General features: G+C 52.0%; 1 protein-coding gene across 1 annotated transcript in view; it reads left to right on the top strand.

Annotated features, from left to right (window-relative positions):
- Positions 1 to 1,309: 1,309 nt before the first annotated feature.
- SZT2 (seizure threshold 2 homolog (mouse)) overlaps positions 1,310 to 21,152 on the top strand; it is a gene marked incomplete at its 5' end in the record, with an annotated part of 40,290 nt that continues 20,447 nt past the window's right edge. The window contains 35 exons of the mRNA XM_009573510.1: positions 1,310 to 1,515; positions 1,924 to 2,148; positions 2,571 to 2,649; positions 3,014 to 3,111; positions 3,367 to 3,535; positions 4,033 to 4,147; positions 5,896 to 6,009; positions 6,509 to 6,709; positions 6,829 to 6,941; positions 7,442 to 7,583; positions 8,118 to 8,282; positions 8,987 to 9,191; positions 9,410 to 9,522; positions 9,988 to 10,246; positions 11,697 to 11,862; positions 11,945 to 12,037; positions 12,224 to 12,305; positions 12,443 to 12,724; positions 13,084 to 13,222; positions 13,475 to 13,591; positions 13,709 to 13,772; positions 14,148 to 14,333; positions 14,404 to 14,742; positions 14,883 to 15,072; positions 15,476 to 15,550; positions 15,762 to 15,900; positions 16,140 to 16,257; positions 16,503 to 16,632; positions 16,742 to 16,894; positions 17,008 to 17,110; positions 17,493 to 17,610; positions 17,842 to 17,953; positions 18,399 to 18,517; positions 18,932 to 19,096; positions 19,716 to 19,800. Coding sequence (XP_009571805.1) covers positions 1,310 to 1,515; positions 1,924 to 2,148; positions 2,571 to 2,649; positions 3,014 to 3,111; positions 3,367 to 3,535; positions 4,033 to 4,147; positions 5,896 to 6,009; positions 6,509 to 6,709; positions 6,829 to 6,941; positions 7,442 to 7,583; positions 8,118 to 8,282; positions 8,987 to 9,191; positions 9,410 to 9,522; positions 9,988 to 10,246; positions 11,697 to 11,862; positions 11,945 to 12,037; positions 12,224 to 12,305; positions 12,443 to 12,724; positions 13,084 to 13,222; positions 13,475 to 13,591; positions 13,709 to 13,772; positions 14,148 to 14,333; positions 14,404 to 14,742; positions 14,883 to 15,072; positions 15,476 to 15,550; positions 15,762 to 15,900; positions 16,140 to 16,257; positions 16,503 to 16,632; positions 16,742 to 16,894; positions 17,008 to 17,110; positions 17,493 to 17,610; positions 17,842 to 17,953; positions 18,399 to 18,517; positions 18,932 to 19,096; positions 19,716 to 19,800 — 5,179 coding nt within the window. The remainder of the gene's footprint in view (positions 1,516 to 1,923; positions 2,149 to 2,570; positions 2,650 to 3,013; positions 3,112 to 3,366; positions 3,536 to 4,032; positions 4,148 to 5,895; positions 6,010 to 6,508; positions 6,710 to 6,828; positions 6,942 to 7,441; positions 7,584 to 8,117; positions 8,283 to 8,986; positions 9,192 to 9,409; positions 9,523 to 9,987; positions 10,247 to 11,696; positions 11,863 to 11,944; positions 12,038 to 12,223; positions 12,306 to 12,442; positions 12,725 to 13,083; positions 13,223 to 13,474; positions 13,592 to 13,708; positions 13,773 to 14,147; positions 14,334 to 14,403; positions 14,743 to 14,882; positions 15,073 to 15,475; positions 15,551 to 15,761; positions 15,901 to 16,139; positions 16,258 to 16,502; positions 16,633 to 16,741; positions 16,895 to 17,007; positions 17,111 to 17,492; positions 17,611 to 17,841; positions 17,954 to 18,398; positions 18,518 to 18,931; positions 19,097 to 19,715; positions 19,801 to 21,152) is intronic.

Raw genomic sequence — 21,152 nt, 5'->3', positions numbered from 1 at the left:
CGTGCCAGCACCAGAGCTGCTCGCCGCAGTGACAAGGGGGGAAGGTTTTTTTGTGTTGAGCTATTCAAATTTCCAGCATTTAAGGGAAGGAAAGCACCTGGTACAGTCTGACTTTCAGAAGGCTTTTGGTGAGACTCCATATAGGGCACAACTGTAGAACTGGAATAGGAGTGGGGTGTCATAAAACAGAAACTGTCTTAGGGAATAAGGCAAGGAAATTGAAAAAGTACTCTGTTCTCATCAAAGCAGTAGCTGTTTGTGGTTTTCCCAATCTTTTTACTAGTCAAAGGGTAGGGAGCAGGTAGTGAGCTGGGAAAATCTGCAGGTGGACAAAGCTATTTGGTTTTCTCTGCCCTTTCAAGCTATTCGTTTTGTGGACACCTAAGCAGCATGATGGTGGCTGGAAGCCAGTACTGATAACTGCAAGATAGTGGACCTTGGATTTGGGAGCTTAAACATCGTCAGCGAGTCTGTTATCAGTATGAAACCACAAAGGGGACCCAAGTGGCATCGTAGTGCAGAAAAGAGCTCTGCTTAACATTTGGGTTTGGGGACGCTCCTTTCCTTGAAAAAAACATCATAATGATGGGGAAAGTTGCCGAAATAATTAGTGGGAGGGAGATGGAGAGCTGCTGTTCTCCTGTTTGCCTACAATGGTAATGGAAATTAAAACAAGTTGAACAAAGATCGTGAAAAGAAACCTCACCATGGAAATTTCAAAGAAAACACTGGGGCATTGTGCGTAGAACCATATTCAGAGCTGCGAAAAGCTAAAAAGAGTAATCAGAAAGTCGTTTTGAAAGTATCTTGGAAAAAAATTAACCTAAAAAATAACCTAAGCTCTCAAAACCTTTTACCATAAAGGTTTGACACATGAACATGAGTGTCGGGGAACACATCAGCTGTGGGAACAGACTAGCTCTGTCTTATATATACTAGTTTACATTTACTGTAGGCTGTTGAGGAGAGGAGGAGGGGAGGAATGAGGGTGGGTACTCAGACAGCCTCTGTGGAGGAGCTGGCATGCAATTAATTTGATTTTCATCAGAGTTATGGAAGGCAATTTCTTCAGCCTTGAAATCGTCTTTGGGGGGTTTTTAAAAATATTTGTAGTTGTTAAAATGTGTACCTAAGAGCCTTGTGTCATCTTGATCTTGGTCTTGCTAGTGCCTCAGAAGTAAAATGACCTTTATCTGCTGCTCATCTGTATATTCCTTTTAGTCAGACTCTTGTTCTGGAAGCTTATTTTGAGTAGCTTATGTCTCCAGACCAAGGTGGTCACATTTAACTTTTGTTTTTGCCATGACAGATAGTGGAGGAGTTACGGGACCGAATCTTGCAGCTGCGCTTTCCCCACAGGGTCCAGAGCAAGGAGGCAACTCCAAAAGCAAAGAGGAAAATGTTTGGCAGTAGTTCTCCCTCCAAGTCTCCACCTGTGGCTGGGGCCCAGTCAGCCCTCTCAGACAGACCCTGCCTTGTTGTGCTTCACAAACCATTGGAGAAGCTACTCATCAGGTAGTGATGGAGGTCCAGGCCATCAGCACAGCCTCCTTGACCTGGGAAGTGGTAGAGAGGAGGGTCAGTGGATGGTGCTGCTAGTTGCAGGATGAGAGTGCTGTGAAGCTAGTGCTTGTTGGGGTGGGTTTGGGTTGCATGGCTGGGAATGGTAGCTGTAGTCTGGGAAGGCTGTGACTTGCAGCAGGGGGCCTTGCTGGACAGGCAGATTTGTTACTCCTAACTAATATGACGCAGAAGTAAATTTAGTTACTGCTGTCTGAGCAGGATGCTGTGCTGGGCTAGCCATGTCCTGCTGCTGGAGGGCTTGGTCCTGGGCCCAGCAAGTGGGCTGTGAATCCAGACAGCTCTGGCCCTGAGCAGAGCCTTCTTTCCACCTCAGCGAGCCGCACTTCTGCCCTCTTCTAGGTATGAGAAGCTGCCTTCTGACTATCGAGCCCCCTTCATTCTCAACCTGGAGCATCCCCCGGTGTCTGGCCCACTCACTATGGTGGCCAATCGTACTGCCTCTTCCACCCTGGCCTCTCTGTCCCGCTACTTCTATCACCAGCGTTGGATCTGGAGTGTCCAGTCAGGGCTGGCACCGGCTGTTCCCATCACCGCTGTAGCCCAGCTCCTTTCCACACTCACAGAGTAAGTTGCACACCTGAACAGGGGTGCTTTCTCCAGCTAGTCCTGGGGATGCAGAGAAAGCAGGGTGGATCTGAGGCCTTGTTATAGGTAACAGTTGAAGCTGCTGTGCAGAGGGTTTTGGTCCTGTACACACCTTCTAGAGCTACTTGGGCTAGTGCTTTACCCAGTTCTGCAGCTGCAGTTGAGGAAAAGGAGAGTCCTGGAAAACATACAAAAGGACAAGAGGTGTTACTGTGCCTGGAGTATGCTGATCTTCACACAGGCTGTCCTGTGCAAAATGTCACATCTCCCCATTCTCTGCGTGTAGCTCCCTGTCTTGAGAAGGGAGGTGTTACAGGGTGAAGGGTACAGTCATTCTTGTACTTAAGGCTTGTAGTATGGGAAGAGAAGTCCTCCATGTCTGACCGCCTCTCTGTTGCCAGGGTTCGTCTGTCAGAGGGTTTCCACTTTGCATCCAGCGGGGATGGAATTATCAACATGGTGCTGGAACTGCCCATACAGGTGAGCCTGGGTGCTGCAGTGTGGATGCAATCCTTCATTGCTTCTTGTGAGGTGGATTCACCTTCCTGTGATGAGATTTCCCATCCGCTTCTAGCACACACCCCTGGCATGTACAGGGAGACTTGCCTCCTCCCCAGAAGTAAAGCAGCTTGTGGGTTGGGCATTTTCCTGTCTTCATCTGCAGTTAGAGAGTTGCTTTGCTGGTAGGGACATGCTGTGCTGGAGGAGTTCTTGGGGCTGGGACAGGCTCCGTCCCTCCATCGGTGCTAGTGGAGCTGGGTGATGGGGCTGTGTTGTGTAGGGGGACACTGGGTAGGTGTGGGCTGTTGTTGCTGGTCAGGCTCACGCAGTGTCTCCCGTCCAGATTGACGGCTCAAGTGAGAGCAGCAGCGGCAGGGAGAAGCACACCTGTGTCGTCCAATACATCCTCTTCCCACCCCACTCCACCTCCACCAAGGACAGGTGAGGCTGTTGCCCTGCTCCCAGGGAGGGCTGGCAGCAGAGTCTCAGCTCCAGACTTGCCCTTTGTGGGCAGTGTGGGAAGGAGGGAGTCCTCCATCATATAGTACACACAACTAGCTGTCATGGATTGATCACCAGTTAGCTGGGCTTTGCCTGCAAACCTAGCTGTTCTCATTCTCACAGCTCTGAGAGGAGCTACAGGGGGCTGCTGGCTCTGTGCCATCTCACAGGACTTGCCTTATGTTTTTCCTCCAGCTTTTCCACGGATGATGACAATGATACAGAGGTAGAGGCCATTGAGGCGGACACAGAACTGAACCTGGTCACTGAGTGCTGGGTAGAGCCACAGAGTGGCCATGTCCACAGTACTGCTGAGAATTGGAAGCACCTCGATGGCTTGCCCTACCAGAAAATACCAAAAGCGGTGAGTCCCTGAAGGGGTAGGGGCGTGGGCTCCCTCTTTTGTGGAGGGAGAATGGTTTGTTGCAAGTGTACCTCAACACTGCAGGTGAATTATTGAGGGCCAGAAGAGATGGGAATGCTGTTAACAAAAGAGCCTGAGGTTTCTAAAAGCGGAACTGGGCTACTGGACGGAAAGGGTTTCTGCATTGCAAGGCAGTGGGTGCAATGCTGCTCTGGGATGAGTGGGAAAATACAAATTACTTTGTCAAGAGCCATTCCATTGGAGGGGAGCAAGCTGGACCAGAGAAGGGATTGCAGGCAGTACTGCCAGTGCACCTCCTGAACAAGGCAAAAAGAGGCTAAAGGGCTGGTGGAGAAGGAGGGAGCAATGAGTGAGAATAGGGCAAGTCAGGGGACAGGATTATGGGTGTTACCTGTCCTTGCTTTTAGACTGTTTTCTCCTGTATTTGGCGGTAATAATTCTGCTGCATACAGCTGAGCCTTGACTACTTATTGCAGCTCTATCCCCGGGATCTTGCGTGCATTGCCACCATGCTGACCTTTGAGTACATCAGCCAGTTGTGCCAGAACAAGGAGTGGGTCTGCCCTCCTTCAGACACCAAAGCTACTGAAGGTGAGTCCGCATATATGTCCTAGTAGGTTTGATAGAGCAAGAGGCAGCTAGGCCTTGAATGTCTTAGGGCCCGTTAGAGGTTTCTGGAAAGTGGAACAGGTATTTTGACAACGACTTTCTAGACTTTGATGGCTGTGGGTCACTTTGTTGCACTTGTGCTAAGCTGCCAGGGAAATGGCTTCATCCTGGGAAGGCCAAAAAAGCACTGAGGCTTTCTGTCGAGTCTGGAAAGGTGACTAGGTGACCCTGCTTGAGCACAGGGGTTGGACCAGATGACCTGCAGAGATCCTCTCCAACCTCAACCATTCTGTAATTCTGTGAGAGAGGCTGACTTCTGGAGCAGATGGAAGATGAGCTCACCTATACAGTGATGGGCAGGGTATGCCTGGGCAGATGGTTGTAAGGAAGTTGTAAATGTGAAGGAAGAGCTCCTCTGTTCTGAGTTACAAGACACAGTTTCCAGAGCAGTTTGTGGGACACCCACAAAGATAGGGAAGGGGACCTTAGGATGTCTGGTCTGTCCTCTTAGAATCATAGAATCATTAAGGTTGGAAAAGACTTCTAAGATCATCCAGTCCAACTGTCAACCCAACACCACCATGGCCCCTAAACCATGTCCCTAAGCGCCTCATCTACATGTCCTTTAAATACTTCCAGGGATGGTGACTCAACCACTTCCCTGGGCAGCCTGTTCCAATGTTTGACCACTCTTTCAGTAAAGAAATTTTTCCTAATGTCCAATCTAAACCTCCCTTGGCACAACTTGAGGCCATTTCCTCTCATCCTATTGCTAGTTACTTGGGAGAAGAGACCAACCCCCACCTCGCTACAACCTCCTTCCTTTCAGGAAGTTGTAGAGTGCAATAAAGTCTCCCCTGAGCCTTCCCTTCTTCATTCAGGACAGGATTGTGTATCTGATCTGACATTATTAACATAGTTCATTGAGAACTCCAGGAATATGTGGGGAGGTTCACCCTTGTCAGGCAATCTGTTCCAGAACCTCACTATTTTTGCTTTCTTGTCACTATTTCACTCCATCCTAGATCTTTTGTTTGCTTACCTTGCAGTGAATAACACAGCAGATACTGGGTGGGTTTGAGGGAGCCAGAATCATCCCAAAGGCTGAGGGCAGGACCTGAGGGAACCCTATTGGATCCTGTCACTGGCTCTGTGGGAGGGGGAGAGGGCCAGGAAAGCTCAGGGCCTGGAGGGCAGAAACTCCTTCCTGAGGAAGAGGACAGGAAATGCCTGCAGGGATGTGCAGAGCCTGCCAGATGGGAGATGTCTCCCAAGAGCACGGGGGTTCTTGTCCCTTACTACGCTGGTAATTCAGGCTGCCTCTGGCTTGCAGCATGGTCATTGCTCTCTAGCAGTGTTACCTGCAACACTGACGTTCAGTTTTTGTCCCCTGGCAGCTTTGGGCCCGAGCTGTGTAAGGCCTCATGGCAGCTTCCCGACCCTCCTTGCATGAAGGTGGCAATAAGCCCGGGGGACTCTTACAGCGAGGTACCTCTCTGTAGGTAGCTCACAACCTGCTGCAGCCTCTGGCAGGCTTTTCCCTTTCCCCACATTCATTCTTTGTATCCCTCTGCCCTCCTAAGCAGAGGGAGTTTGGGCAGTGTTGCTGCGTATCTTCACTTGTGCTACCTGCACTGCGTTTAGAGCTGGCATCGTGCATGCGGAGGTGGCCTGGCAGGCAGGACTATGTGCTGCCCACAGGCATGTTACATTCCCAATTCTTGTTGCAGATCCAGACATGGGGGCTGGTTTTCGAGTGCATGAGATCCCATTCCAGTTCAACCTCATGAAGCTGTTGCCCAGGTGCCAGCAGGTTGAAATGTTCTTCCTAATGCTGGCAAAAGGTAGGTGCCTCTTCACCAACTACCTCCTCTTGTCCTCCTTCCATGGCTATGGGCACCTGCTCTGTGTGCTTGTCTCCCTGGGTAGCAGGCATGTGAGAGCTGCCATGCCTCTTTCAGTACAGCTCAGTGCTGTTCTTTCCATCTCTGCAGCCCCAGGGCTGTCCAAGTATATTGCTGTCTTTCTTGGGGTGATAGTTTTGGAAGAGTTGCTTTTGAAAACATTAAACCTAGACTGTTAGTCTGTGGTGGTGGTTTCTTGTCTTTAGCCCCAAACATCTCCAGAATAGTTAAAGTAGCAGGGTGAGTCAGTGCAGGGTAGCTAATGATGCTGGAACTCCAGGGATTCCTCAACACCCTCCAAGTCAGCCTTGCAGAGGTGCTAGGGGAAACTCCTGGCTGTGTGGAAGTGTCACTTCGTAAAGGGCTGTCTTCTGGGGGCCTGGGCAGGTGGTGGCTGTGGAGGTGCTGTCTCTGAAGCTGCCATGGTTCTGTTTTGGAGCAGAGAATGAGGAGGTGACCAAGGACTCTTCGTTTGTGCCCAATGAAATGCTACTAAACCTCTTCCATGGCTGCCTGCAGCATGACCTCAGTGACCGGGAGATCCCCATGGCTGATGCTGATCATGTGGCTTTCATGGAGCAGGTTCTGCAACGGGATCGTGATGGCCATCAACCCCCCTTCACACTCCCTGTGATCAGAGGTAAGGGCCAGGAGCGTGGCAGCAGTGACACCGGGAGCTGGGGTGTTTCAGGAGCCTTGCTTTCAAGTCTCTTCCTCAGCTGGTGTTTCTCAGGTTGGTTTCTCTGTGCTCCATTCTAGAAGAAACCCTGAAAGCCTCTGGGACCCTGGAGCAGCAGGATGCTTCTGCATCCTATCATCTTGTTGGCAGCAATGGCACCAGGGATATGACTGGCTCCACAAGTACTCTGCAGGTACTGCTACGCTGCTGTCCTTCTCCTGAGCCCCCTCTGAAGGCAAGGCAGCAGCTGTTGAAGAGCAGGAGAGTTAGTAGCAGAGTTGAGAACAAATTGAGAGGCTGGTGTTTTCCCCACGCTTGGCAGCAGTTTAAGCTGTAGCTTGTGGCTGAAGTCAAGCAGGAATTTGATAGGTGTGTGGATAGTTGCACTCACCATGGGCCTAGCCTGTTACAGCAGCATTGATGCTGTGCCGCAGATTGTTCAGAAACCGTGGGCAACCACTACCTGGAGGTTAGAAGTGGCCACAGCAAAGCTGGCTAAGCATCTCCTGACAGTGTGTGCTGTGTTTCCTGGAGCCAGGGTGCTCTGAGAATGGTGCAGGGGGTGGCCAGGGTGATTTCAGCACTGTGCTGACCAGCAGTCATGGAGGAACTTGCTCTGTGTGGTTGCTACCTGCCTCAAGGTAGGCCTGTGCCATGTGCTATGAGCTTATCCAGCTTCTGCTCTTTCATCAGAGCCTTGGCAACACAGAGCTGCCTGAGGATGATGTGACCCTGAGTGACACGACGGGGCCCTTTCCCCCACAATGGCGATGTTATGCCAAGCTGGTCAACCCCCAGCATGTGTTCCTGACCTTCCTGCCAGCCACCTTCTCAGGTGAGGCCGCCCGTTGTGGGGAGTGCGAGGAGGTAGCAGTCCCAAGTGCCTCCTCAGGAAAACAGCAAAAGCAGAGTCGGCTCTGGTAGGATGGAGAGAAAATTGAACAGCAGAGTCTAGACCCAGACTTTTTGCACCGTATGGCCAGGAGTAGAGTAGTGCAAAGTGCTGAATGTCTTGCTCTTCTCCCCTTGGACATGATGCTGCCCACATAGTGTTTGCAGGTAGGGGATGTGGTTTCGAGTTGTTTGCTGGCTGCAACTGTTGGACCGTTTTCCCAGTAGCGTTGTTAATGAATGGAGTAAGGAGACTGCTAATGGGATGGTCTGGGAGAGTCCCTGCTTCTGGGCATTGGCATTGGTCTGGCTTCCACTGAGCTGCTGGTGAAGGCTGCTAGGCTCAGCTGGAAGTACTCTGTGGAGCTGCTCCCACATACAAAGAGGTTGCAGGGACATCTGCCCTCTTGGCAATGTAGATGGAGGGGTTAAATTGTTCTCACTGAACAGAGGATGATTTTATTTTGTTTTCTTCCAGATGTACAGAAGCTGATGGTTTGCGGGTTGGACAAACCTCCAAAAGATGAGAGTCGATCTGGAGAGGATACCCTGGGACCTGTCTGTGCAGAGCGAGTCAAGGCTGAGGCTGAAGAAGGGGATGCTGCAGTGCCATTACCTACCCTCAGCGTAACACCAGCCCACGGTACCGCCCTCAGGACAGCACCTTGCTAAAGTATTAGCATTAGTATCCTTGCTATTCCTGAGCACACTGTTGGGCAGATTGAGGTAGGAGGAATAACTGGCTGCTACAACCTGTCAGCTCCTGCTGGCAGTCAGCAGAGTCAGAGTCAGGACAAGGGGCACAGTGAAGCCTGAGCCAGCTTTCATGATGTTCATGGGGGGGTGAGGGAGTGTAATGTGAGCTGAGTGCCCATGGCCCAACGCTGGCTCCCTGTGGGCAAGGAGGTTGCAGGTAGATAGAAGCTACTAGGAATGGCAGTGCTGGGCTGCACTGGAAAGTCAGTGACTCTCGTGTTGTGATTCAGACTGGCACTACCAGCACTACATTGTCTTAGGGAGAAGGGCACAGGTGTTGAGGTCTATGGAATTTGATTGCATAGCCCCTGGTGCAGTCAGCCAGGCCTGCAATGAGGATGGAGGGTTGTGCTGGTGCAGAAAGTGGTGGTGGTGAACAGTCATGGCTGCCCAAGAAAGGGATCAGTGTGGCCAAAGCTCTGGGCTGAGTGGTTGGGTGCTGGGTGAGAAGAATGGCCCCTGAGGTTTGAGTGGTGAAAAGCTTGTAAAACCGTTACCTACCTGTGGGTGCTGCTGTGAGGGCTGTCACCTCTCAGACCAGGAATGAGGAGCCCATCAAAGGCCTTTATCTCATGATTGTTTCTTTTGCAGAAGTGAGCCGTGACCCTGGAGAACAGGGTGGCCCCTCGCGGAGAGATGTACACATCTCCTTCTGTCGCCAGAACTCACAATCTGAGCTAGGCGAGTGCCGCCGATTTCGCTGCCCCATTTACATCTACAGCTGCTCTTTGGAGCTGTTACGAGAGCAGCTTGTCAGCCCACGGGCACACCGTCCTCCCCGGGACATCTTTTTCAGGTAATACCAACCATACTTGATTCCTAGACAGGAAACAGAGGAGCTTCCTTGACAAGAGGCTGGCTCTAGCCCTGCCTTATTCTCTTGGCTTGGCCTCTCTGCCTTATAGCAGCCATGGCCTGTGCCTGCCCTCGGGCCCTGCTTTTACTGGCGCCAGAGCTGTTTATAGTCTAAAACATGCTTCATTGGTGCTGAAGGCTGTGGCATCTCTTTTCCAGGTCCCAGTCTCTGGAACGTCCTCCTACTGCTGCTTGGCTAGACCACAAGCATAAGGAGTTGGTGAGTTACTGCACGCTGCTGCAGGAGCATTCCCACCAGTGCTATGTGAAAGGTGAGGAGCGGTGTGATGGGAGCTGAGACAGGGTTGGGGTTGGAGCTGGACCCTGGATCTTCTTTTAAGAAAGCCATGTCTCATTTTTCTTGTGATCTTACACTGAGCAAAGGGAGGAGCTGTGGGACTGATCTCCCACCAGGAGGGATTTAAAGATGCCTCTGCGCATTCCCTATGGGCCTTGCGTAAGCTGTTCCTGGACCTGTGCAGTGCTCTGGAGGGGGGTGCCTTCTTTGACTTTTTCCTCTCACCTTCAGGGTGGCAGATCCCTAGGCCACTCTGGCATGACACAAGTCCTGGCTAACATGTAGTATTAGGCATCCTGGCTGAGTCTTGTCTCCCAGCACCTGCGCTGACTGCAACTCTGTGTTGGGACTTAATGAAAATCTGTATGTGGCTATTGTCTGGCTCCTGTGGCCTTGCATCCTTGCGGTGGGGCACTTAAGCACTGTGTTTGATCTGTAGGACTGTTCAAGAGCCTTCAGCAGTCACACAGCATCAGCTCCCAGGACCTACTTACAGCCATGGACTACTGTGAGGAGCTGCTCCAAGAGATTGATATCACCAACTCCCTGCTGACGGTGTGCAGCCATGTCCGCTCATTCCGAGAGAGCCACCAGCATTTCCGTATGCACTCCAAGACAGCCAGCTTCCAAGTGGGCAGCATAGACCAAGAAGAGGAGCAGAGCTCTAGGGAACGGGGTGTCTTGGTCTCTGAATCAAGGTAGGGGCCCAGCTCGGTCTTGATTCTGTTCTTAGCATTGGGCCAGGACGGATCTTTCTTCAAGCATCTTCTGCTGCTGCTAGAAGGAATGTTGCAGGGCAAGGTCTAACAGAGCCACATGTAAGGACAGATATTTCCAGTGGAATACCCAGCTGGTATGGTGTCCACCAGGACCTTCTCTTTTTTATAGTCTCTAGTGACATCCATCCTTTCGCTTTATCTTGTAGTCTTAGCTCGTTACTGTCCCATCTGGCCTTAGCTGGAGGGCTGTTTGTCTGCAAGTAACTCTCAGACTTCTTGTTCCTGGAGAAATTATGCATCTTCTGCTGCTTGACTCATTTGATTTTGCTATTGACTCTGGTGAAAATGACAGGTTTGTTTTCCTTTTCTAATGAACAAAGTGTCATTTTTTTTTTTTAATTAAAACTCTGGAAAAAAATTCACAAGAGAAATATCAAGGCAGAATTGTAATATGCTTGATGCTAAACTTCTGTCCTGCTATTCCTTAGGGTATTTCTGAGGTTTGTGTTGCCTCTGGAAACTTAAGGAGGGGAAAAAGTACTCTACTGTGCCTTAGTGTCTGTTGAAGAAACACCCTCTTTAGGTCCTTTGTTATCTGTTTGCACTTGACTATCCTCAGTTCCTTTATGTGAATTTACTAGCATTTGTTGGGAATCCCCAATCCTATTTCTTCTTATACTGTAAGTCATCGAGATGAAGCTGTGGTTTTGAAGAACACTCAGTGTTTGGAAAGTCAGATGACTACTTCTTCAAGTGCTACTTTCCCAGAGAAAAACTGTGGGAACTTTTTTTGTTTATAAGATATTACGAATCACCTATCCCAATGCAGATTGTATAAACATTACTGAAGGATGTACAACTTGTGACACATCGTACCCAGATCTGCTGTCTGTATTACTAATTTGAATACCTGGGGAGTACTTTGACCAAATGACATCCCACTCCCCATGTTGCTTTTTCTGAGTTTTAGGAACTGATTCTGTCATGGAGCTGCTGAGTGAGCATGGGCCTGAGCTTTGCACTCTGCTCTCTGCTGCCAAGGCACTAGGGGTGCTGGCATGGTGGTGTTTGCTGTGAGATGCTCTGGACTGGGTGTTGGTAATTCAGATTGCTCTAGGCCTGTCCCTATACTCAGCCACATGTCTCTATTTCCCAGGGAGGGTGTGTAGCATGGTGTAGAGTACGTGGCCATGGGATCAGCATGGTTAAACTGCCTCTGGCCTGGCTTCAGACAGCCTGAGCGCTTATCTGGGTTAGTGGGTGGTAGGAGGGTTTCTGAGACTGTAGGGGTGGGTGCTGTGTAAGTCACATTGTGTTTACACAGATGAGGTGTGGGGAGCTGTGAGGTGGGATGCTTGCAGGGTAGATAATACATGCAACTATTCCCGTTTCTCGATTTGCCTGTCTGACCTGTCCACAATCCTGTTAGTGCGGAAATGGAGGACTACAGCGAGCAGGACTCCCATAACATTGCTAGCCCCACAGAGGAGCCAAAGAGCAGTATGGGCACCAGCTGCTGTTCAGAGTTTCCCCTCTCGCTGCTGGAAATTGGACAGCCCTGCCAGGCGCACCCTGACTTGCATAAAATTATACAGGTGAGGAACATGGGAGCTTGGCTTGGCTCCTGCAGGAGGGTAGAGTGGAATGTCTGCTTCACATTTGGAATTTCTCTTTTAGGAAAAATTCCTGGAAATTGGAAGTTTACATTTTAAGCCAGTGCCATCAAATCCTCACTATTTCTTCTATTGCCCACCATCAGCCAAGAAAGAGGTAGGCATGGTGCTGCCCTGGCAGGCACCTAGTCCTTGTGGAGGGAAGTAACTTTGCTTGGTGTCAGATCTGGATTTGGGGCTGGCAGACCCATGGGTAGACTGAGCCCCTGGGGGGCCCATCAACAGCCTGCTTCACTGCCTGGCATGGTTCTAGTATCTGCCTCTCTTCCTCTCTCCATCTCAGGAAGAGGCGTCTCGGGATCAGGCAGACAGGAAAGGCAGTGAGGACATGGAGGGATCAGAGGCAGAACTGGCAGCTGAAGAAGGTAACATTTGCTTGCTCTGTCCTGGAGAAGAAAGTGTCTGTAGTCTCACTGTGGTGATGCCTTTCAGAGCTTGACCGTGTCTGGTGGGTCTCTGGGGACGTGGGCCTGGTTTGCTAACAGGGAACCTGTGTCAACAGGAACTGTGTCTGGGTGCTGCGTTGCCACAGAGAGTGACCCAGAGTTGGAGGTGGAGTACCGTGAGAAGCTGGAGCATGAGTTCCCAGATACAGATTCCCTCTCGGACTCCAACACGGTGAACCAGGATGATGACTCCTTCAGTGTGCTGGGAGGGGACTCACTCAATGAACAGGAGTTCCTGGAGCAGGAGATGCCCCCGCTCTTCGTACACCTCACCTGCTCAGTGAAGCTGCGTAGCCAGCACAGCTCCATGCCCGTGCAGTCCCTCCCGACTTGTCTAGGTAAGAGCAAGCCTTGCTATGAAGTTAAAGGGCAGTAGGGCTTCTGTCAGGTCCCTGCTGGGTGAGCAGCCCCTGGAGCAAACATGCTGTGTCCTAAACAGCAGTCCCTCTGGACCAGCCTCTCTGTACGGAGCCCCCACAGTCTCCCAGTATCAGATAAGGGTTTTTCAACCAGGTCTCCCACTTGCTGTGGGATTGGTCATGGAAGAATGAAAGGATCATGGAGGATGGTGGCCTTCTCGAGCCTGCCAAGGTGTGTGGGACAGCCACCTCTTGCAGTCTCTGTACTTGCCATCAGGCTATGTGTGTAAGCAGAGCTGTTTGTTGCTTGATTCCCTTTGTCTGTGATCTCTCCTCAGGGGAAGTTCTGGGCTGCCTGGAAAGCTGCCAGGGCTTGAACACCATTGACTTGGGGGACCTCTGTGTGACCCTGGACATCTTCGTGCTGACATTGCCTCTGGAGATAGAAGTTGTGAACGCAGACATTCTCCACAACAGGTAGGTGGAAAGAGGCCCAGTCACTCACCCACCCTCTGCATGCCCTTTCCAGCCGGCCAGTCTCAGCTCCTCTCCATGTGCTGAGACTGGGGATTCTCCGTCTCACAGAGCCTCCCACAGCCCTAAGAAAACTAAGATTTTTCCAAGATGGGCTCACCTTCCTAGAGATCCCTTTACCTCTCTGGAGCCTGTGTCTGTTTATCCTCTCTGGCTCAAAAGCTGATGCTCAGCCTGCTCTCTCTCCTGTGGCAGATGCACCTCAGAGAGCAGCGTGTCCTTCACACGCTCTCCAGGGCAGCCATCCTCTTTCCGCTCAGATGAGGATATCATGCACAACTTGGAACGTCTCCCATCCACAGGAGATGAGAGGTATGGCACTGCAGATGTAGGAAGCCCCTCATGGGCTCCTTTTGCTGCCTAGGAGCTGCACTGTGCTGGCTGCATGAATGAGAATGACTGGTTGATTCTTCTTCTCCCCTCTCGTAGGCACCCTGCACTTTCCAACCTCCCTGGAGTGCACAGGCTGGCTATTGAAGCCACTATGAATGAGGTAAGCCAGCCTTGCCTGCTTCTTGCTTCCAGCCACAGCAATGTGGCACAACTGCTGTTCCATACTTCCTAGCCTGCTCAAAGCTGCAATCTCTGTCAACTGAAGTGACTTTCAGGCCTTGCTGGTATCACACAGGCTATTGGCCTTGTGCTCCCCAAAAGTGTGGGATTACTCTGACAAAATTCTTACTGCAGTTGGGGTGGGACAGACAGGCCTCTCTTCCAAAGACCTTTCCTTAGGTACATTCAGAAGGAGATGAGGGGATGTAGGTGATGAGAGGGGCTGTCCTCATCATGTTGGGGCTTGGATCAGAATTGGGGCAGCCATGCAAATGCTGGTCATCTAGGTCTTGCTCTGTGTCCTTGCTCTGCTCAGATTCGCTGGCTCCTGGATGATGAGATTGTGTCTGCGCTGCGCCACTCACAGGTCATCAGCACCTCCATTCTGCACCGAGTGGCCACCCACATCTATAACTCCAAGGGGCGGCCCAGCTGCCACAGCGAGGTGGTGCTGCTCCAGTTTGTTTTTGGACCGGAGCACTCTCTGGAGAAGTTCAAGGAGGTAAAGAGAAAGCCCTGAGGCAGCATCATACACTTAGCTAGCAGGATGCTTATTCTTCCCTGTGTTGCAGGAGTTCAGAAGAATGGCTCTGCCAGGCTACATGCTCAATGCAGAAGGCAGTGACTACCACTACATCTCCATCAGCCGCCTGCACTCCAGACGGACAGCTCCAAACCTTTCGGGGACACCTTGCTTGCAGCAGCCAGCTGGAGGGAGCACCAGGACAGCCCTGGGCCAGGCAGGCCAGGAGCGGAACAGTGAAGCAGAGGCAGAGGGCTCCGAGCTACACCATGCAAGCTGTGTCCTCCCAGAAGAAGGCCAGCGTCTCTGGGGGTGGCCGGAGAGTGAGACACGCATTGTGCCAGACACGGGAAACCCCGTACGTGGAGGCAGCCACGCACAAGATGAGGTGAGAGACACTGAGGTGGTCTGTTGGTGGGAAGGTGTGGGACACACTGGTAACAGAAGGTAGAAGGATGCAGGAGTATGATTGGACTTTTTTTGGTGCCTGTTTTTCTGGTCATTTTTGCAACCTTGGCTTGTGTGCAGGTCCCAGGAGAAGCGCTGAGCCTTGAGCAGAGCAGAGCACCTGGCCATGACTCCCTGGAGGAGGCAGCTCTAGAGACAACTATACAGTCACTGCCATCCTCATCCTCTGAAAAGGGCAACAGCGAGAAATCACCATTAGTGACACCATCTGCAGCAAGCCTGGCTGACTCTGTTACACAGGGCAGGGAAGGTAGGAGCTTTCAGTGTGGGCAGGATGTACGTTAGCCTCAGGAACTTTTAAGGGAAGGACTCTGTTTTGGCTGTAGTATACAAAACATGACTGCTACTCCTGTTCCTGTCCCTAAATACCAGAATTGGTGGTGTTGCACTGTTGGTCTCTTCCGTGCCAGGATGCTGGCAATTCACTGCGTAATAGTACCCAGGGTACTAGGCTGTGCTGCCACACTGATACCCCTAATGACATGAAGTTTCTGGTGGCTCCGGTAATGGCTGTGAGAACCCCATTCCCCAGTACTGCCTCCCTAGGGCCAGCGCTGCCTGGTTGTCCTGTGGTGTAATGTTTCTCCAGCAGATGGGTCATATGAAGGGGCTTAGCAAGTGTTCTCATGATCAAACCCCTCTTCTCTTTGCAGGCTCCAGCAAGCAGCGTCCCAGCCGCGTGCAGAGCCTCGTGTCGAGCCAGGGCAGCATGGACTCCGACCACCTGGGTGAGTCTGCCGGGGCAGGGGTGACTGACAGCGTGCAGGCAGACACTGGCAGTGACATGATAGTGTGGGGGCATGGGGGGCTGTGTGCCTGGGCTGGGGTGAGCCCTGAGGACATGGCTTGTGAATGGCTCTGATCTCCTAGAGCCTGCTGTGCCCAGAGAGGAGGCTGGCTTGCCAGGCAACCTGGGACTGAAGCGAGGATACATTGCAGGTTATGATGGGGGAAGCAGTGACTCGGAGTATGAGGAGGCGCTAATGAGCGACCAGGAACCCAGGTGTCCCCTCATGCCGGATTTCTGGCTCATCATAAAAATCCAGCAGGACCGAGTGGAGGTCTATTACCACACACGGTAAGGAGGGTCCCGCTGTCTGGCCATGGCTTCTCTGTACCAGGACCTTATTGCCACTCCCTCATCTCCAGACAGGATCTCCTTCCTGCCCCATGTTGGTGGGGAGCTGCAGGACTAGACTGGTGTTCCATGAGGGGAAAGCAGCCACCCTTCCCCTCTGTGTTTCTGCTCCCAGCACACAGGGACAGGCACTGTTCAGATGCTCTGCTGACTCCTCTCTCCCCTTCTCTGTAAAGCAGCCTGAGTGTGGAGAAGGCAGCATCAGCAGAGACGGAAGAGGAGCAGCCAGGAGAGTGTCAGAGTCTCAACCAGGTGGTGGTGAAGAAGATCAGTGAAATCTGCAGGGTTGTCAATCAGGTAACAAATCTGCAGAGGGCAGGGGCAGAGGTGCAAGTCATGAGATGGCTTAGATGAAGAGGGACCTCTGGAAGTTGTCTGGTCTGGGCCCAGCTCAGAGGAGGGCCTGAGGAGCCAGTTCAACTGGTGGAGTCTCAGCTTGGGGGTCAAAGAAAAAGGGACTCAGTCTGGCCCTAAGCCCTTCTCCGTGCTGTCTTCTGTGGGCTGTGCAAGCAACAGAACCAATCTTTTCTCATCCTTTGCAGCGCTTGCTGCTGCAGGACCTGCATGACAGCCACATATGCAACTCATTACTGGTGGCAGAAAGTGAGGAGGACATCTGGAAGAGTGAAACACCCTATACTTCGTACAGGCAGCGGGTCATGCCCACAGATGGTATGAATATGCCCATGCCTCAGTGGCAGTGCCGCTGCCTGCCCATGGGTGACTAAAAAGATGGTGACTTCCATGCTATGGCCCCAGCTATGTCCTATGTTCTTTGTAGATTACTCTGTAGAGGAGAGCTACCAGCCCCGGGACTACCTGGCTGCCACCATGCAGTTCATGCCAGGGCACTTTGCTTGTGATGTTGTGTGGAGCACACTCATCCATGTGCATTCGCGCCTCAAGATGGGCCCCAACATGGGAGTCTCACGAGGTGCGTACAGCCCAGGTTCCCCCTCATTTTTCGTGTCAAGAGTCTGGCTTCTGGCTGGATTGGCACACCAGAGGAGGGTGTGTGGGATAGCTAACATCCCACGTTGCCCACAGCTATCCAGGCGCTTCGCTCGGTGCTCAACGCCTTCTCTGTGGTGAACAGGAAGAATATGTTTGTCTACCAGGAACGTGCCACTAAATCTGTTTTCTACCTCCGGTAAGAAGCCAGCGTGACTTGTTGGCCTGACCCTGCCCTGGTATATGCATTACACCAGACTGAGAGCTCCCTGTGGCAGAAAGTGTCTGCCCAGCCTCAGGGACCCTGCTGTGACCCAAGCAGCAAATATCTAATTTCTGATAAGTCAGAGTCACATCAAGCAAGGCCCCTCCTGCTCTCCCTGCGCTAAGCCTTTACGTAGGAGGGAAAAGGATGATTTTTTTGAGGGAACCAGAGAGCAATTTTTCTACAAGCCCCATATCATAAGGACTAATCCCCAGAAAGTGCACAGGGGAGAGCAAGGAAGACGTGCATCTTGTGTGGAGATATGATGCTGTCGTCCTTGGGAATGGAGGCTGACATGTCTTTCTCCTGTATTCAGACTAACTGAAACCACCTACAGTGGGAAGGTGTGGGAAGCAGAGAGCGTCCTTAGTCCAGCGTCTCGCTCGCTGGCACTGACACGCAGCCAGGAGCCCATTTACACTGAGGATCTAATGGTGAGTCTGCTGCTCTCTGGGAGTGTATGTTGGTGCTCTTGGTCACAGGAGTGGAGGGAACTTAGTAGTTCCAGCAACCTGGATTTTATGTAGGATAAAACTTATGTTGTAGTTGTGTGGAGTGGGGCAGCAGTGGGTGGGTTCTGCCTGACCTTGCTGACAGCCCGAGACAATGATGGACCTAGAATTCATATGGAAACTGTTTCCGTGTGGCTGTTTTTGCTTCTCCAGGGTTCTCGTTCCTCTCTGGACACAACCTCGTGCCGTAGTGTGGACTCTACCCGCCCTGTGGGACAGGTAGACAGGCACATCCAGCTGATGGTCCATGGTGTTGCCCCAGCAGGTAAGCACCTGGCAGCAGATGGACTGTGCTTGTGCAAAGCAGAGGAATAGAGCTCCAGTCCCTGCCCTCTTTGCTTGAAGAGCAGAGAAGGTATCTCCCTGCTGACCTAGCTGCTTTTCCTTAGCCCAGAGCTGCTCTCCATTCTGTCTGCATGGGAATGTGAGGAAAGGATCCATGGCCCACAGTGAAACCTCCTGCGGACCGGGTGGCTTATGCCAACATTCCCTATGCAGGAGTGTATTTGTCTTTGCCTGCTGTACTAGCAGTCTTTTGTGATCATAGATGGGTAGAAAAAGATGCTGAAGAAATTGATATGGTGGGGAAAGACATGTTCCCTGTGGGAAGTGACTGTGAGGGCAGTACATCCTAAACAGGCAGGGAAGGGTGTCTGTGGTCATTCTTACTGGATGGGGTGAAAGAGCTTGTACCTCTGCTTACTTGTCAGGGCCTGAGATCACAGATGAGCTGGTGAAAGTGCTGCGCAGACGCCTGGATGAGGCCACCCTGGATATCATCACTGTGATGCTGGTGCGGAACTGCAAGCTGACCCCAGCAGATGTTGAGGTACCTCACTGGATATCTGCTCTGCTCATCCCAGAGCCCATAACACTTTCCTACTTTTTGATCTGTCTCAGCCTCTCCTGCTGGGAGGGCCAGGGCAGGGAGGGCCAGGGCAGTTTGCTGCATCCCATTCCCTGCTCCAGCGCTTGCTCAGGCTAGTGTTCACCGAGGTATATACTGTGTGGGTGCCAGGGTAGGTGGGAGATCCCCTTTGCTGGGGTTTGCAGCATGGCAGGGCCTGCCTGTGAATAGCCCTGGAAAATCTGCCCACGTCTGTCTCAGGGTGCTTGTCTATAGACCTGGGTTCTGCCCACCACGCTCTCCCTTCGCGTAGCCAGCTGGCATAATTTGGATCAGTATCAGAGCCCCAGGGCATCCTGCTAGCCTCAGCTGAGTTTTAAAGCATTTTCTCTGCAGTTTATCCAGCCCCCTGGGACGCCACCCACAGAGGTCCTGCAGTTTGCACTGCCACCCTCCGCCCTGCCTTGGCTGCATGCGGTGGCCTACTATCTGCGCCAGAACCTGCTCATCTTCCTGCACACCCCAAAGTACACGGACAGCAATGTGGAGCACCACTTCAAGGTGAGGAGAGCTGTGAGTTGGGACAGCAGTCTGCCCAGCTTCTACCTGCTGCTGGGGGCATTTGTTGGGGCAGCTCAGTCATTATGTTCCCAGCTCTGCCATGTAGTGTCAGAGAGGAACTGACACTGAATACTGAAGCCTGGAGGAGTTTCACAGGACTATGAGCAGTTCCTCTTTGGCCTGGTATAAACTTGGACAGGCCTTGCTTTGATACAAGTGGTTACTTGCTGTGCAAAAGCAACAGCCACAAAGCTCATGCCGACAATCTTCTCCCAAGAGCATGGGAGAAGACCCCCTTGCAAAGCTGAGCTTGGCTCCTTGCATGGCTCCCTCAGATGTAAGGACTGAAACATCAGGGTTAATAAAAGTTTGGGAGCAGCTACCCACCCCCTCAGCATGGCCATGGCAAGGATAGAAGGTGAGGCCAGATGTGTAGTGCTGTATAACCCTGCACAGAGCTGTAGGAGGGTCCTTCTACCCAACAGTGGCCAAGGCTGTGCTGGCAAGTGTTTTAAGTAGGTCTGGATTGCTTGCTACAGGTCTGCACACACATGGGCCTCTGCTTTCAGTTAAGGCAAGTTCTCTAGTCTCTGTCACCGTTTTTCCTTGCTTTCCTTAGCACTACTTCAACCACAATGGGAGCATCCCTGACCAGGATCTCTATCTGTACAACAAGCCAGGCGGCCAAGGCACTGGTGGCAAAGGTACCATGCTCAGCTCATTTCTGAAACAGGGTGTGGGGCTGCATGTTGGAGAGCCGTTTCCGACGTTGGAGAGTTCTGAATGAGTGAGGAGACCCACTGTCAGGGCAGTGTGTTCCTCCGATGGCTGGGAGGTGGGCAGGGTGTGTGCTTGGGGGCTGCATGCCCTAGCATGTGTGGTGGAGCGAGCCAAGGCCTCCCGCAGAGCAACTTGCTAAGCTTGGCCTGTTGCTGTAGGAAGCAGCTCTAGGTTGCAGTAGCTGTGGGGGCAAGACACAGCGAGACCTCAGTAAGTGTGTGGCATAGAGGCTCAGTGGGGCTGGAGCAGGGAGCAGGGACAATTGTTGCTGGAGCCTTGGCGTGTAGAGATAGCTGAATGCTGTGTGTAACTGAGCACGGGCTGTGGGGGCAATATCCTTGCTCTTTTCTCTGGACTGCTGGAGGAGGGATTGGATAGGGCCCATCCTGCAGCAGGCTGTCATGTCATGTTTTGTCCAGGCCATGTGGTCTGTCACCTGGCCATCGCGTGTCTTGTGCCCCTCGTGCACTGTCTGAATGTTCTTCTGTTATGTAGGTACCATGTCGGACCTTGTGCAGCACCTCTTTCCACTCTCCCACTTCCAAGGTAGCACCTGTGGCTCCAAGTATTACTCCAGTTCCCTTTCCTGTGCAGCTCCCTGGCCCCTCTGGTCCCTGCTGTTCTTGTTTTCCTCGTGTTGTGGCTTCAGCTCTGACTCCTCTGTGTGTTTGTGTATGTGTGTCCATTTAGCTGAGCCTCCTCTTTCTTGCTGGCTGGATAAATGAGCAAACAGAACCTGCTGCCCTGAGATGGCAACTCTGCAGTCCCTGGCTGCTGAGGGTCCGTGTGCTGCCCTGTTAGCTTGCAAGCAGTGAACTCCAAAAATCCTTCACCCTTTTTTCCCCCCAGGTCCAAACAGGCATCTCCTCCCTGAGGAAGACAAGTCATGATATTTCAGCTGTGGTTTCATGCTCCAGGGTGTAGCATCATCACTCTCCCAGTGGCTGTGTCCTGGGATGGGGGGTTCCCTTGCATACCAAGGGGCTAGAGTGGCCAGGCACCACTAGACATGTACTTTGTATTTCAGTGAGCCTGAGTCAGAGAGGGCTCAGAGTCCCTTACAGATGGGAGGTAACAGCTCCCTAGCACCCCACGTCTCTGTGGGATGCAATGGATGAGTATGTAGCCAAACTCCAGTACACCGGGCAGTAAGGTTCTTGGCAACTCTTGCCAACTTACCTCTTCCTGTAGCCCCAGAGCTCAGGTCTTGAGTTTCTGTTGTGGTTTAACGTGGCAGGCAGCCAAATACCACGCAGCCATGCACTCACTCCCCCTG

The sequence above is a fragment of the Fulmarus glacialis genome, unplaced genomic scaffold, assembly GCF_000690835.1.
Source record: "Fulmarus glacialis isolate BGI_N327 unplaced genomic scaffold, ASM69083v1 scaffold25212, whole genome shotgun sequence".
Lineage (NCBI taxonomy): Eukaryota > Metazoa > Chordata > Aves > Procellariiformes > Procellariidae > Fulmarus > Fulmarus glacialis.
This window is presented reverse-complemented; position numbering and strand designations above follow the sequence as displayed.